Source organism: Tachysurus fulvidraco, chromosome 17, assembly GCF_022655615.1.
Source record: "Tachysurus fulvidraco isolate hzauxx_2018 chromosome 17, HZAU_PFXX_2.0, whole genome shotgun sequence".
NCBI classification, from domain to species: Eukaryota; Metazoa; Chordata; class Actinopteri; order Siluriformes; family Bagridae; genus Tachysurus; species Tachysurus fulvidraco.
In genome coordinates, this window is record NC_062534.1 from 12,540,204 (window position 1) to 12,557,593 (window position 17,390).

General features: G+C 36.0%; 1 protein-coding gene across 1 annotated transcript; it reads left to right on the forward strand.

Annotated features, from left to right (window-relative positions):
* The first annotated feature begins 1,737 nt into the window (after positions 1-1,737).
* Positions 1,738-12,934, forward strand: gdpd2 (glycerophosphodiester phosphodiesterase domain containing 2). Its single transcript, XM_027136004.2, has 15 exons — positions 1,738-1,904; positions 6,507-6,704; positions 7,566-7,669; positions 7,774-7,867; positions 7,960-8,019; positions 8,235-8,333; positions 8,516-8,609; positions 8,983-9,122; positions 9,580-9,662; positions 9,741-9,900; positions 10,021-10,224; positions 10,468-10,616; positions 10,967-11,105; positions 11,239-11,321; positions 11,560-12,934. The coding sequence occupies exons 2-15, from the start codon at positions 6,618-6,620 to the stop codon at positions 11,621-11,623; spliced, it is 1,560 nt and encodes a 519-aa protein (XP_026991805.1). The 5' UTR covers positions 1,738-1,904; positions 6,507-6,617; the 3' UTR covers positions 11,624-12,934.
* Positions 12,935-17,390: the final 4,456 nt, after the last annotated feature.

Here is a 17,390-nt window from a genome sequence, read left to right on the forward strand (position 1 = left end):
CACATTTTAATTTACATTTTATTTGTACATCAGCATGCAATCAAAATCAGGAGAACTAAACAAAAGCATGAGACACCCCTTCTCTACATACCGATCCCCTAAGTTCCTGACAAACCTTGGAATTGTCCATAACAAACTGAAAATTTGCAGCACCATAAGTAAAAGTTTTACTTATAGCTAATGTTCCTGTTTGTGATAAAGTAATTTTTTTATGTTTACTATAATCAATTCAAAATTTTAAAACTTTACAGCTTTTAGGGATCAACTAAAATTGCACTTGGTATACAAACTGACAATATGTGGAATGGGACGTCTTCCTAAATCTCCTATGATAACACTATTGATTACACTTTTAAACTACTAAGAGTTTTTAAATACATATGTTCAGGAGTAGTTTTAAACAGCATTAACAGCATTTGGCAGACACCCTTATCCAGAGTGCCTTATATTTAATCTCATTTTATACAAATGAGCAATTAAGGGTTAAGGGCCTTGTTTAGGAGCCCAGCAGCAGCTGCTAGCTGGACCTGAGAGTCAAACTCGTAACCTTCCCTTCAGTAGTCTAACACCTTAACCACTAGGCTACCTCATCCCACCCATCTTAAATGTCCATTCCAGCACAAGAATATCTTGATAAATCTTGAGATTTTACCTACAAGACTATAAATATACATGTTTGATTAAAAACGTAAAAAAAAAAAAAAATCATGTAAATTTCCCAAGAGGCCATAAAAGTCTTTCACTACATAAGATTGATTCGTTGTCGACATTCTTTGGTTTTAGGTTCCACGTGTTTTGTGGAGTACTACCCCATGACAAGGTGACCATTGTCTCCAAATCCATTTGTCTTCTACCTCCATAGAGAGTCTGACAGCACAAGAAACGAAAATTATCCCATGATACTGTCTGATAGAGTTCTAAATCAAGCCAAAATCATTTCCACTCTCCTCACACAGACCCTGTCATTGTGCTATAAACCTAGTAGGTGCCATTCTTCTACATTCATACATTCATCCTTTGCCCAGCACTGGGGCTGATGCTATGAAAGTGCACACAAGAGGTCCTCAAGCAGGGGCTCATTCATACTCTTTATCATCCGCAGCAGGGGATTTTACATTATGGAAAAAAAGACATAGTCTCAAGTCTGAGTTTTACCTAAACTTGACCTGAGGAGTGTGTACAACCTCAAACATGTGTGTGAGTGGGTCAAGGGGTCAGAGATGATGTTTTAATGTTTTCACACAGCCTGGAGGAGCACATGTGTACAGTACATTCTGTAAGGACCTACAGGTAAGCTGAACTGTTTGATCTAACTCACTTATCATCGTCATTATTATAATTATTATTCTTCAGGCGCCGGTGAAGGCTTTGATTAACAGGTCGAGGCATAAACAGTTAACGGGTTTCCTTAAAGTCTGCTTTATATACTTTGAAATGCGAGACGTTTCCAGATTTGCAACTATTTCCGTTTCATTCGTCTGAGACGCGACTGTAAGGAACACGGACAGGTCACCATTCAATGAAGATAGGCTTACATTAGTCATTAGATTTGAACTTATCCGTTGCCAGTTGAGCTGCTTTAAGGTGCCTTCCCTCCCCAAAGGAATTTAAATCACTTCTCATTAGTATTCAACTCCCGACGCGGTGCTACAGAGATTGTGGGTGCGCGCGAGTGTCTTTCTTCTTTCTTTTGTGTGTGTGTGTGTGTGTGTGTGTGTGTGTGTGTGTGTGTGTGTGTGTGTGTGTGTGTGTGTGTGTGCGTGCGTGCGTGCGTGCGTGCGTACTGTGTGTCTGTGTGCGTGTCTGTGTGTGTGTGTAAAGAGGCCCATGTGCAGGAGGATGATTTGTGTTGGAGTGTTAAGGCATGCAAGCAAAGTTAAGATCCTTCTAGTTGCAGTGCTAAGGTAAGAGAGTCTGGTTTGTTTTTAAAAGTGCATGAATAACTGTGTATTCACAACCTAGATTTTGTTTTTGTTTTTGTTTTTGATTTTTTAAAATCGGGTCTGATAAAAAAAAAAAAAAAAAACTGAAAGTGAACTAATGTTGTGCCGGTGTCTGTTGAGTCGCTTTTGTTTAAAGCCACTTCCAAGTGAAAGTAGAAGCGGATAAATCTGTTCGCAGCTCTGATCCTAGTACCTAGACTAGTATGTACTGATGATCCGAAGCAAGTGGAACCGAGAGCCCCAAAACGAATCACCAATTCTGCATGAGCCAGTGTACTTTTAATTAGTCATTTATTCATTCATTCATTCATTCATTCATTCATTCATTCATTCATCTTTAGTAAAAAGTAAGGAATACTCTGTTTGAATGAGACGCCATAGTTAAGACTTTAAAAATCAGATTGTTCAAGCAGTATAAATACTGGATTCAGATTTCATGAGAGTTTAGTCATATCCTACTTTTTAAAAAGAAAACAACACAATAAAGGATAAAATGAAGTACAGAAACTCCACTAATACAAAACCCTGAGTCAGAAAGTTACCTGTCTGAATAACGTGCACACATTATAAAGAAAAAAAACCAGACCCCTTGTCAGACACCTTGTTACTGCGATGTTTTATGCATATATCCATCCATTAATGCGTGTCCGATGGATTCGAAAAACCAAGTTCAGCTTATTTATATTCAGGATATTAAAGCTCAAAAAATATATTAAAGCAAATAAATGATTTATAAGGAACTCTACATCGGCTTTGTCATGGATCAACTGGACAGAGTTACAAAGGCAGTAGAGAATCATTGTGGTGTGTGATGGGACTGTATTTAACTAATCAAAAATCAAAAGAAGACACTTTTGTTATAAAATGTCAGCAAAGTAAGAGTTTAAAGAAGACAGAAAACAAACATTATTTCTATGCTTTTTACAACATACACATCTTGTCTATGTATGGAATGTGGTCCATGTAAGAAGTGCCAGTGTAAAAAAAAAAAAAAAGGATATTAAAACTAGTAAATGATTTTATAAGGAACACTACATTTTGTTTTTCTTTCTAATAGGTCAACTAGAATATTTATATTATAATATTAAATTTTTGCCCCCAATATTTAAATGAACTGTGTGTATTGCAGTTGTTCAGTCTTACAAGTGAATTTTCGTGAGTCCTGTCTATAGTGGAGAAAAAAAAAACATGCTTTGTTTTATAAAACTGATCGGATACCATAAATCTGCATGCAGGATAGATTCTAGACTCAGAAGAAAGAGTACATCATGGTTGTGGGTTTTTGACTGCTTAGAATCGACCACTGTGACAAAGTTAGCGCAGTTAGATCGTTAGAATGCTCTTGACTGAAAACTGCACAGAAAACAGATCCTGTAACAACGTGCATGGTAAAACTTCTCAAGCAAGAAAAGCATGATTGTGATTGCTTTGTATGTGGCATTTCTTCTTGCAGCAAAGACAGGTTGTTCTTCTTCATGATAAAATGTTCCAAGTAAAAATATGCAAACCACAAAGGTGAGCTCATTGCACACTTGTTATAGTGGTCTTATTTTCTTTTCTACTGCACAGTCCAGGAAAATATACTCTGGTTCTGGAAAGAAATTTTTGTCTCTGATTTGTCAAATGTCCAGATGTTGTAAACTAGCAGACTGCAGTCTGAATGAGGTTCAAGCAAAAGTGTTTTTGTGGTTGGACAAACGTTTAAACTGTAGCAGTACTGATCAACATAATACAGAAAATGTCTGTAGATAATTATGTCTGTAAAAATGTCTGTAACCTAATTGGACATATCATCATTAAAGGGATATGTTGTCACTGATATGCATTTTGTATGATTTTATTTACCCTTTGTGGTCTAATTTGTAAAGTGATGTCAGAAAGGTCAGCAAGGGCAACCTCAACCTGTTTTTGAGAGATCACAATTATGAATCTGGATTATTCCACAGATGACATGATGTCCATTTCCTGTCATTATTCCAGCAACATTAGCTCATTGTAAGCCTCTGTGAGACGCGGCTGTGCTTTAAGTGTGTTGAGACCTCAAACCACTTGATCAAAAAGTGTCAGTGGTCTGGCTTCACATATGTACTTACTGTACTCATGAAATTGCTGTACTCAGGTTCGAGGCACATAAAACAAACATGGTGTTTGCTGACTACATTGTAATGATGTCATATGATGCGTCATAGCCTGAATCCGTGGAAAATATCCGAAAATTTATCCAAATAGATTTTGTGCTAATTTCTGTGAACTCAAAATCCTGGAGGGACAAAAAAATACAGCACCTGATAAATTTGTTTAAACAATTAAATGTAGATAATCATGTACTTATCAAGAAAGGGAAGACACGGAATGTCAGCAAACAAAAAGAAAGTTTAAAGACGCATTTCCCCCCTATGCTTTCTTATTACACCGATATCTTGTCTTATCCATGTAGTAAAAAATACAGGATATCTTGGTTTTACTTGGTTGTGCGTAAATATACATATATGTAAGCATATATACAGTATAGACCAAAAGTTTGGACACACCTTCTCATTCAAAGAGTTTTCTTTATTTTCATGACTATGAAAATTGTAGATTCACACTGAAGGCATCAAAACTATGAATTAACACATGTGGAATTATATACGTACATAACAAAAAAAGTGTGAAAGAATTGAAAATATGTCACATTCTAGGTTTTTCAAAGTAGCCACCTTTTGCTTTGATTACTGCTTTGCACACTCTTGGCATTCTCTTGATGAGCTTCAAGAGGTAGTCACCTGAAATGGTCTTCCAACAGTCTTGAAGGAGTTCCCAGAGATGCTTAGCACTTGTTGGCCCTTTTGCCTTCACTCTGCAGTCCAGCTCACCCCAAACCATCTCGATTGGGTTCAGGTCCGGTGACTGTGGAGGCCAGGTCATCTGGCGCAGCACCCCATCACTCTCCTTCATGGTCAAATAGCCCTTACACAGCCTGGAGGTGTGTTTGGGGTCATTGTCCTGTTGAAAAGGTGGTGTGTCAAAACTTTTGGAAGGTGTGTCCAAACTTTTGGTCTGTACTGTACTTTAAATTGATGTTATCTTTATAGCCCTGAGCTATTCATATGTTTCAACATTAAAAGGAATGTTCTCACCATGCCCCTTTGCTTATCTGGAAATTTGAATGAAAGGAATCAAATCTCACTCGCATAGTCCTTTGTTGGAGAATATAGTTTATATATGTTTTTCTAAAACTTCTGAAATTAAACCTGGCTGCTGTGAAATGAGATTCTGGTGTCATTTTAAATAATATTTTTTTATATCATGATACTATAAATAAATTAATTTTGTACCAGTGTTTTGGGATGTTGGGATTAAAACGAATATTTTTGCACCCAGAGCCCCTACTGTATGTTGTATAAAGCCGAGTGCAAGAATTTGCAACAGAGCATAAAAGTTAAAGCAAAATCTCATAAAATACTGTTAACTCTTATTTCACCCGAGGCATGTATTCATGTTTTAAAATTCTTATAACACATTTCAACATGTCACAACTGGTAATATTTACTTTAAATGGCTCCATCTGCACCACTATACAATAATGTTAAAACTAGGATTATGCCAGACTATTTACCTGAATGATTATCAACTTATTTCTTTTATTATTTATTATCACAATATACACTCCTGGCAGTACATCATACCCTCAGGTGGAACATGTCTTGTCATATGATCTAAGCTGTCTTTGCAGGTTTGAATAATGCTGAGATTATATCCATTTTTCTCCAGCCAGGCCAGATTAATTTTTTTTTTCTCCTCATAACTTGTGTCCTACTTACTGTGCTTTATTGTGGGGTTTCTTCTTCTTCTTCTTCTTCTTATTATTATTATTATTGTTATTAATAGTAGTAGTAGTAGTAGTAGTAGTATTAGTATTATTATTATTTTTAAATCAGTCAGATCAGCAGTTGGGAAGGGGAGCAGATTAACTTAAACCCATTAAAACACACCTTTTGACTGTGTATTCTGATTCTGTCTATGGTTAAAGCTTCTGATGGGGAAAATACCATTCTGACAAGTTAATTACTCGCTTTGGTTTACGGAGGTCGGTTTTAGTTGGTTAAAAGAACTCTTGCCAGCAGCTGTAAATTATGCAGTTATTTGGCCAGTGAATTGTTGAATTGTATCTAAATAAAACATAGCTGTAGTTGTTGGTGTGCTGTGTTTATCCCCAAATCTAGATTCTCCTGGCTGTTGATAAACTCAGTAACTACACAGAAAGACACACAAATATATCCTTGTCTAACTATGGAATTAAGACTAAAACACGTTATATTGTTACTTGAAACACTTTGTAGAGGTTTTCGTCTTTCCCTGGCCTACTTTAGTAAACTTGGATATTATTTTCAGTCTTTTTTTCATTTGTCCATAATCCATCTATTAATTTATCTGCTGCTTCTTTATACAGCTGTTAATCCACTACTGTTTGTGTGTCAGTTTATCCACCCATAAATTTCGTAACTTTTAACCAACCTAATAAGTTAGGAGGTGTGTGCCAATATAGCAGTGTTCTATATATATTGCCTTTCTCACATGCAGGTCTGACATGTGAGTCATTTAACGGATCCTCACACACAAACTCCGCTCCAAACTATCGCCGAAGCTCTTATTCACTTTTCATTCTGTGCATGAATTTGTGAATAAAGCACAATGAAGTCAAGAGACGGCATCTTCAGGACCTGCCTCAGAGGGATTTACAGTTGCTCCTGGAAGCGTTCTAGAGAAAGCAAACAAAATGTAAGCATTGATCAAGTGTTATCCTTCTGTAATATCATTGAATACTTCCTTAATGAGCACTTACAGTGTAATTGTGTTTTCCTTTTAACTCACCACAGTTTTCTTTGACAGATGATTTAGTCCTGATGAAAAGTCTGTTAATTGGATGCCTGATTACTGGAGCATAGGGATTTTTTTTTGCATATCAAGACTAATTTGGAATGTATTCAGGAGTTTCTAAAACCTTGTGTGCAGTGAACTGCTTTGGTTAAAAGCTGTTAAGAGCTGCAATTAGTTTATCACATCCAGCATGTCGTGTCTCATCAATCCGTCATTCATCATCAAGCGAAACTCAACATGAGGAAACGGGGGCATGGTTCCAGGAGCCATCCAGCCTCATTTTAAACATTCACACAATAAAGATTAAGTATTTTTTAAAGCCACATTTAAACCAAGGTTTAGCACTTTTTTCTTTTAATTGAGCTTCAAGACAGGAGCCAAAAGAGAACTATCTTTTGGGGTTTAAACATTTGGAACAAGTATTTGACCCCTTGAGCTGCTCTACTCAGGAAAGATCTTTAAATTCTTTGAAATGATGCTTCCTGTACATGCTATTTGATCCATGTAACCTGAACACAGGAAGATTGCAAAATCCAATACTGTAATATTTACATTTTTTAAATGATCCATAAGATTTTCCTAATTCGTGTGAACTGTAAAAACCAAACACTGAAATGAAAGATTGATGTGTTTGTTTGTGCAATAAGAGTTGACCTGTTTGGCCGGTATGATGATTACAAGAAAAAGTAAGTTGGAATGACTGTAAGTGCGAATCATGTAGAAACTTGTACCATCTTTGTCCTCTCTCGACCTTCTTTACAGTGTGTATGCTGCTGGTTCAGTTTTCTCTCACTGGTTACCCTTCTGAGCCTAGGTTGGATGTATATCTGTTTTGTTGCATACAATGAGCACGATGACGTCAACTGGTGAAGACACATGCACACACACCACATGAAGTATCTCATACAGGTCTCATATTTATTTTTCTTGGTGTGGTAGGTAGCTAATTCATGACTTATCATTTGAACAGGAAGGCCTTTGACACCCTCAGTGTTTGGGTGAACTGGTACATGATTGTTATTATCCTGTCTGCCGTATTGGCTTCTTACTGCCTCCTGTTCCTGGTGAGAATGGAGAAAAGATTTGTAAATATTATATATATTTTTCTTAAGTGCCTGATATTTGTTGTGATAAAAAAAAGTATTTCTTGTTACAGGTGTTTTCATTAGTCCATATTTCCTTAAAAGAACCTTTGGCCTTACACTGGCTGCATAAGGTACAGATATATTTTTCTTATGACGTGTTAATGTTTAAAACAGATGTTTTATTTCATGGCCTTTTACAGTGCACAAAACTTAAGCCGGAAGACTTTTCAGTTGATTTTCTGTTCTGACTTTGCAGAAGGAAATGATTAGAATATTCTTATCAGTTTTTATCAGAGTTATCGGTTGAACAGGTCTGGTTACTATTGAGTCTGTTCTTATTGTGCAGGTTTTGTTGGTGGTCGGACTGGTTATAATTGTGCTTGGCATAACTGGAATGAGCCACCTTTGGAAAGAAGAATGGTTCGCTATCTACTTATCACTGCAGGTGCAGAATGAATAATTAGACCACTTCAGATCACTTTTTTGATGAGCTAAATACAGTACCTGAGACATTTTATGTATTTTGAAAATGCATTATCTTTGAACGCACATTCTTTACAGCATTTCTTTGCACATGCTTAAATCCTTTGCATAGTAATGTATATTGAAACATTTTGTATTATACAGGCCACAGCTCCATTTCTGCATTTGGGTGCTGTTGTGGCTTTGACTATCATTAGCTGGGTTGTGTTCCAGAGTTACTACAGAGCTCAGAGATGTGGTGAGAATTTCCTCAATATTTCACTAAAACATTTCACATAAATAGATTTCTAGTGGCTTTTAGTAGATTGTAGTTAGTGGTTGTTTCAGTGAAAGTAGGGCTGGGTGATAATACAATATTGATTATATAATGAATCATGTCACAATGAGCTTTTCTGGGATTTGTGAATATTTTTATGTTTATCTTTTTTTTCAAATGTATTTTATATATTTTTAAATATATTTGCAATTTAACTAGAAGCAGGTATGGTGTGATGAAAAATAGTCATTTTAAATATTTTTTTACATTTTATTGTAATTTTTTATTTCTTTCAAATAGTTATTCAGAAATGCACTGAACATTCTTCACATTGGTTGTCTGTGTGTTGCTGCAGTTTCTAAGGTCTCCATCATTGGGGTATTCATGGCAGTGTTGGTCATGGTTTTCCTCAGTCCTCTCTTCATTTGTAGTCCATGTCTTATTGATACACTTCCCCCAAAACCCAGACTTGTGGCCCATCGTGGTGCACCTGTGGTAAGCACAGCTTTTCGGAAAAGTTATGATTAATGTGGTGTTGCATTTATTTCTACAGATAACAGATAACAGTAGTCTGTATCATGTTACTCATGTGTATGCCTGACAGGCTGTTTGGAAATAGTGCTTCTGTTCTATGGTTTCATGTAAGTTATTATAGTGTGTGAATCTTTTTTTTTTTTTTTTTTAAAAACAAGTGTCTCTTTGAAGCATATTACGAAGTGAAAGTTTTGGCATTATTCCCAGAATGTACGCTGTTAAAACAAAGTCGTTATTTTATGAGTTGGCTGTCTAATGTGGGAATGTTCTTCAAATCAAAGGGATTTATAGACTTAGTTCGCATTAATGAGAAAATGTAGTGGCAACAAAGGTTTAAGGTAAATATATTTGGTGATAATTAAATGATAGTGTATATATTGTAAAACTCTAATTTATTTATTTTTTTTACTGTGTTCAGCTGGCTCCAGAAAACACTATCATGTCGTTCAATAAAAGTGTGCAGTGCAACCTGGCAGCCTTTGAGACAGATGTGCAGCTCAGGTACATTGAATCCAAGTGACCTATTTCTACTGTTTGTCTTGGCTCAGCTTTCTAATGAGAAGGTTCCTCTGTCATCAGCAAGGACAAAGTTCCTTTCCTAATGCACGACCATGGTAAAAAGTTTTTGCAGAGGACAACTAATATTGATGTTATGTTCCCAAATCGAACATACAACAGTAGCAGTGACTTCACTTGGGAAGAACTACAGAGGTTAAATGCTGGTGAATGGTTTATCAAGGTAAAACAGGGAAATTATCCATGGTTTTTTACCCTCTTGTGTTTAGAATTTGACTCTATTAATTAATTGATTTGTTTATTTATTCATAATGATAATGCAAATGTTCTGTTGTTCATGTAGACAAACCCATTTTGGTCAGTGTCTTCCCTTTCGGAGAAAGACAAGACTCTTGCTTGTGAACAGAAAATACCATCCCTTGATCAACTCCTACAGCTTGCAAAAGAGCACAACACTTCTCTTATATTTGACTTGGTGAATAAAAATGAAGATGACTGCAATATCACGGTTATGACCATACTGAAATCTGGCATATCGCAAAATTTGGTAAGCTGAGTTGAAGAATGGCATTGCCGGCTATTTGGTCTTCTGACCAACTCTGTTCAAAATCCTAGCTTTTAGACTTAAGATTTTCAGCTAATCATTGAACAGAAAATATTGTAGATATACATCAAAATTAATATTACACAGGTGTAGTGGCTATGGCCAAACCTTTTTTTTTTATTGATCCTTTAAACTCCTGCTTTGTGGCTTTTTGTTGAAGCTCTGACTCTGTAATCTGTCTTTCAGATATGGTGGCTCCCTCCACAGTGTAGACAATATGTTAAGAAGCAGGCTCCAGGTTTTCTTCAATTCTACAGCAATACGTCTTCAATGAAAATCGAATATGGACAGTTTCTTAATGTGAAATACAGTGCACTGAAAACGAAAGAGATTGGGTGTGTAATAAAGGTGTTTGAGCACTATTTGTGGCAAGCATAGGCATGATGATACAAGGTTCCAGAATGTTGGCTCTATAAAAATGTAGTTCAATACTATGAGTAAATTCCATGAGAGATACATGAGATAAGATCATGCAAGTAATTTAACGTCATTGTTATAGTACTGTGATTCTTTTACAATCTATAAATCTAAATTTTTATTCCATATTTATACGTCAAAGGTTTCATATGTGTAAAATGCATACAAGACCTTTCCACATATGAATCCTTTGAGGTATAAATAGGGAATAAAATTTAGTTTTGATGTAGATGTATATTAAAGGTTTTTACATTGTTGCCTATTCAAGGAACAGTAACATGACTGTCAACCTTTGGGTGGTGAACGAGCGCTGGCTTTTCTCGTTACTGTGGTGCGCAGGGGCCAGCTCAGTGACCACCAACAGATGCCATCTACTCAAGGACATGTCTCAGCCTGACTGGCATCTGGTAATTTCCACTTTGCTGTTGTTCTACTTTCTGTTTTCATCTCGAATTTGTCAAAGTCTCGTTAACTTTATGGTGATGTTCAAAATGTAATGGAAGAAGTTTTGTGTGTGTGTGTAAATATGAAATTCCACAGGCTCCTCATGTGTACAGGATTATATGGATCACTGCTGATGTGGTGTCATTGCTGGTGATATTCACCCTGTTTTTTGTTCAAGGGTAAGATGAGTTTAAATGTATTCTAAAAGTCACATCACTACAATTCTTCAGTAAATTGGTCTGGTCTATTGGTCTATTTATTTCCATTTAGTTTTAACCAAACCAACAAATCCTGAATGTATGAATGTTAATGCCATTTTTTGTTTCAGATCACTTTTCCTTTTTCATTCAATATGCTCAGTGAGAAAACTATAATGATTACACACATGAAACAATATGTTTAATTATTTGTTTGCAGGAAAGCAAGAAACCAGATTTTTGTCCTGGAATCAGAAAGAACTGTCCCCCTTCTTAACTTCTGAGTTCACTGAAGAAAGAATTAATCCTATACCATAATAATAAAATGAGTAGTTTGAATCATAGCTACAGATGGGACTAATGGTACTAATACATGGCCTTCAGGCCTTCCAGCCTTAAGTTTGTAAAAAATAGATTAAAAAAGGGGAATTTTTTTTACTGGACAAACTGTGCAAAGATGATTTGTCCACTTTGATAGGAGCACATATATACCTGTTCATTTATGTAATTATCCTCAGACATTTTTTTTAGCAGCTGCATAGTTCATAAAATCAGGCAGATGCAGGTCAAGGACTTCAGTTAATGTTCATATCAAAAATCAGAATGAAGACAAAATGTGATCTGTGACTTTAAACATGGTATTTGGCTTGTTTGAGTAGTTAAGAACTGTTACAGTCTCTAGAGTATACATAGATTGGCAAAAAAAACAATAAAACACACTGGGCATGTTTGTTTTAGTGGAGGGTGAGTGGTTGTATATAATTGTTTATAATACTAATAAAAAGCATTAAGTTTTCTGCATTAACAACATGGTCCCCAAAGGGTTTGGTACTTGGCTAATGTCTACATCATGACACTGTGTTAATATTCCAATAATACTAATGAATGTGTTTTTAATTAATTAACTAACAAGTAAGTAAAGAAAGAAAGAATAAAGAGGGAAAGAAACCACAGTGCAGTTCCACAATGCAGAAATTAGCTTCAGGCATACATCTCAACTTGCAGAACTGTCACAGATCTGAATAGTGAAGCTGTAAAATATAACAGACATGAGAGAGAACAAATGGAATGTGTAAAAACACCTTGAATTTAATATAGCAAACATTTCAATCTCATTCTGATATATATGGCCTTTCAACTTGGTGGCAAATTGTATGTGTGTGTTTGTATGAATGGAAAATCTTTTACATTTTTTCTACAAGTATTTCTTTTTACAAGTAGTTTAACCAAATTCTAGGATGATGTGACTGTGATATGAGTTTTTACTACCACAACTGGTTTAATGATATTTCAATCCTCTGCTTATGTTTTAAAGTCTTGTCTAGTCTAAACTGGTAAATTGTATATATGAATGTTTGCACTGATCTAATTATGTCTGTGACTATGTTTTGGAACCTGAATTATATAGCATTTCAGATTCTGCTGAACTAAAGTATTTAGGTGACTTAGGATGGATTTAGTGTTTTTGTATTTCTATTTGACTTAAACATCCTATCCGAATCTCAAACATGTACAAATCGAGCCACGGAGAGAATTAAATGCCTAATGTATCTGTGGTATTGCTGTACATCATACCAAATGACTAGGTTTTTCTACCTGCTTACGTTTTTTTTTTTTTTTTTTTAAAGCTATTGCTTAATAAAACAATGGCCGTTTTCAGAAGAAGGACAAATTAATAGTTTAACAATTAAAAAATATCTGAATTTCTTTGAATGTTTGAAACAGGGTTTAGGAACTTGTAAGCCACTTTATTTCGCTTACAAGTGAGGGGGGGCGGGCGAAATAATTGTGTAAGTAGAAAAAAACCCCGCAAAAACTGCATTTAGAAACAGTTAAGTTCCCCCACCCCTTCCTCACAGTGGTTTGACCCACTGCCTGCTTTTCCCAGATCTCACCTACTCCGCACACACGAGTCAGGTGTGGCTGCGGCTCAATTAATGTTGAACTGCATTAAGTAGGGTATTTTATTCACTTTAAATAAAGCGATTCTCTTTAATGTAGTTGGTGCATATTCATTCATAAATTAGTTGAGGCAAAAATGCTGATTACCGATGTAATTTTCCATGAATCTGCTATATTAGTGATTAAAATATTACTTGTCTAGTTAACGTTAGCTTGTTGCATAGTGCACCGCAACTAACACGCCAAAGCCGTTTCCCATGCATTGTTTTATTTTGGACGACTTGGCATAATGTTAACTTAACATTAACGGCCACAATTAGCATATTGTTTAGCTGTGCATTTACTAAATGAGCACTGTACTACGTCCGAACTGACCTCACTGTACTTTTTTGTATAATCAATTTAATTCATTTTAATTCATTAAAATAAATTTTTAAATAAAATTTGAAACCTTTTTTTGATTCCTTGTTTTTATTGTTGTGATTATTTTTATGATAGTTTTACTTTCTTTGAAGAAAGACATTGAAAATAACCATAATGACGCAGTCTCCATGCTACAATAATAATGATAAAAGCAATTTTTTTCACTGTGGGGACGTGACTTTATAAGTACAATTAGACTATTATGTGTCCCCCTTCAAAAATTGCTCGAGAAATTTTATATTTATCCCCCCCCCCAACTGCTAAATGAAATTTACGCCCATGCATGGAGGTGTAATTTTAATAATCTGTCTTAAAAACTATAAAAACTGATAGTGCACTTGCTACATGGCCAGTTCATATTTCTTTAAATATGCCCTGACACACGTATTTCATTACTTTTGTGGTAATGTCTGACGTTTACCATGGACTCTTACATTTTTTTGTGGGAAAAATGCCTTGGTTACCTTGTTTCAAGCCATTTTAGTGTGGTATATAAAGCCTGCAGGAAGACTCAGCTCGATTTGCGCCAGTTCTCATTAATATTCAATGAGCTATGCTGCTTGGCTCCGATTGGCTAACCGCTTGTATATGAGAGCATTCACCCAGTGCAATAAGTAGCCTAGGATAGAGGAACTTTGTTTACAATCACCTGGAATTGCAGCAGAATGGTTTCTTCAGGTATATTGTCATATGTATATGACCCTGAATCTGAAGAGGAGACAGAAGCACCAGAAGAACCACAACCAGCTCGTTTAGCCATGGATGTATCTGGATGGTAATTTAACTATTTAAGTAAACCATCAAGCATTTTGAAATGTAATAAAATGTATTTGTGGCAATTGTCTTTTGACATTATCTCTTTTAAACCATTACACCTTTGGCTAGTGGCCAAATGTGTGTAGATGACAAAAAGGGCAATGCTTCAGATTGCTGCTACATAAAGTTTCATTCACATGAATGGGCCTTCCAAGGTCTGTTAAATCTATATAATTAGGCTATATAATAACTGCAGTGAATGGCAACGGATTTTGTGCTTTTAATTCACGTCTTTCATATCATTCTGCGAGAGATCCGTTCAACTATTTCAATATAATTCCATTAAAGGTGAAAGTCAGCTAAGACGTTGCCTCGCATATACCCGCGGACAATACCCCTATTATTACCAATTTACAATTATCCCTTACATAAGCAGCAGAATTTATACCAATGTATTAGCCTAATAAGTTTTGGCTCGCAAAAAACCTGATCGTTGACGTTCAGCCATCCTTACTGTATAGGAAACTCACTGAGCTACACTAATTCTGTGGGCGCGATCTCAAGTGGGAGAGGTCATGAAGAGTAATGAGCTCGATCATTTCTACGTCACTCTGAACAGATTTTCTAACTGACCTGATTTCTCTGCTTATTTCCTTTAAGTGGCTAGAGCTGACAGGGGAGGTAGTAGGTCATTTTCACATTCCTGACACAACACAAACACATATGGACCTAACACATATCAAAAAATACAAGTAAAAACGTTTTTTTGTGGAAGGGCACCTTTAAATAACTGTGATGTGAAGTTGATGTGAACAAAATGCTTTATTTATCATTATTTGACTAATCAGTAACAAATGTTGGGGATATTATCTCACCCCCCCGTGCAAATTCCTTACCCACCTGCCCAATAACATGACAGATACCAACCTGAAAGAGCTTCGGCCACCACATACAACGGCCCAGCAGTGGTAGCTGGTGGACCTGGGATTTCAAACTCGTGATTTTCTGATCAGTAGTCCAACACCTAAACCACCCATCCCACATTCAAGACACATGAAGCCACCACCTAAATGCATCTTTCATATTGCACATGCTGCAGGGCAGTGTAAAAGTGCTATATACCAGGTTTACCTTACATGAGATTAATTTACACCCACAATTCGCTACCATCACTCTTATTGAAGAGTGGGAGAGTATATGCTTTCCTTCACATTGAGTCAGCATATACTCTCCCACTCATTGAAGAGTGGGAGAGTATATGCTTTCCTTCACATTGAGTCAGCATAGACACTTTTGCTTCCTTGACTCCTGGTCACAGATAGCATTGGCATTATCATTATTCGTACAAGAGATCTCCTGATTATACGATATATGTTTTCCTGTTGTACCACCTCGATAAAATTAGAGAATTATCTATTATGTTAATCAGCTTCATTCAAAAAACAATTTTATTTTAATCTAAGTGATAATCCTTTGTTTACTTAATGCACTATCTAAACCATGCACCTGCATTTCCCACACCTATCTTTTCATCACACAATACCTTTTGAGATAATGCAGTTAGGTAGATGAATAGTCACATATATTGTTTATATAGCTTATTATAATTCTATAATTCCCTAGTTTTACCAGCTAAAATGTGTAGACAAAATACAGTGTAAAAAAAGAAAGTCTTTAAACTTGATAAAGCTTGATCTGTTTAGATTATATTAACAATAAATTTCACATCTATTTTAAAATATTGTTGAGGCACAAACCTTACACTGCAGCAATAGACTATAGAATTAGCAGTGATGAGGAAAAAGACAGTGGAACACTGGAGACCAGAGGTGGGTAGAGTAGCCCAAAAGTTTACTTAAGAACAAGTAAAACTACTTTTACTCAAATATCTATATTTACTCAAGTAATAGTAAAAGTACTAATGTTTAAAGTTACTTGAGTAAGAGTAATAAAGTATCCAATGAGAAAACTACTCAAGTAGTGAGTCAAGTTACTATTTACTTTGGATCTGATTTAAATGAAGGGACAATCCTGAATCTCAGATTATATCGAGATCTGTAAGCCATACCTCTTTCCAAAAGTCTGTTCTATTTATAGGTTATAAAATTATATAAATATACAATTATGTTTTATATCAACAGGATTCCTCTTGTGACACAAATGTTGTAATGATGCTCAGTTTGCATAATGTTTAAAAAATGTGCAGACATTTGGATAATACATTTAAATTTGACTACAATTTGGACTACATCTGACTTCAGATGACCACATGGTAGGAGTCTAGAGACTGTCACATCTTAGTTTTCAGCAACGTGGCGACAGAGTCATGGATGCCGCCATTGGGCTAGATGGGTTCACCTCGTTTTGTGCTGAAGAAAATGCAGCTTTGTGTAGTAAGGCTTATGATGGTGGCTTGTGTTTCAACATCAACACATCATCAATTGTGCAAGAACTGTGCTTGTTTCTAGTTACTGCTCATTGCCAATGTAGTTTGTTAGACTGTTAGATGCAGTGTACATCCCCTCAGCACTAACATGTGCACTTTGCAAAGATCTTGTTGGATCTTGTTTACACAAACATACCAGCATGTACTGGGCATGTACACCCACCTCAGCCCCCCGCATCTCTGTTATGCCTATTCCATCATACAGGCTGCTTGTCAGACACTCTAAATCTTTTATGAACAGGTGAGAACCTTTCATCGGGAGCCACTTCTGCACTTCAGGACTTTTGAGTGCACTGACTCTGCAACCAACAGCGATTCTACCAACTTAATGGAGTACACAGCACCAGCAAGTGCATGGATAACATGACTGTCTCCAAGACCATCATCGCATGTTTCAACTAGAAGCTGTTGATGACCACAAATGTGAAAGTGATGCTGAATTCCAAAGACTCTGCCTTCAGAGCAGGTGACAAGAACAGCAAGGGCAAAACTGTTCCACAAATTTAGAGACTTCTGTAAGAGTG

Coding starts and splice junctions, on each gene's coding strand:
- gdpd2 (XM_027136004.2), top strand. CDS start 6,618: ATGAAGTCAAGAGACGGCATCTTCAGGACCTGCCTCAGAGGGATTTAC. Junction 9,123..9,579: donor CCCATCGTGGTGCACCTGTG/GTAAGCACAGCT, acceptor TACTGTGTTCAG/CTGGCTCCAGAAAACACTAT. Junction 9,901..10,020: donor CTGGTGAATGGTTTATCAAG/GTAAAACAGGGA, acceptor TTGTTCATGTAG/ACAAACCCATTTTGGTCAGT.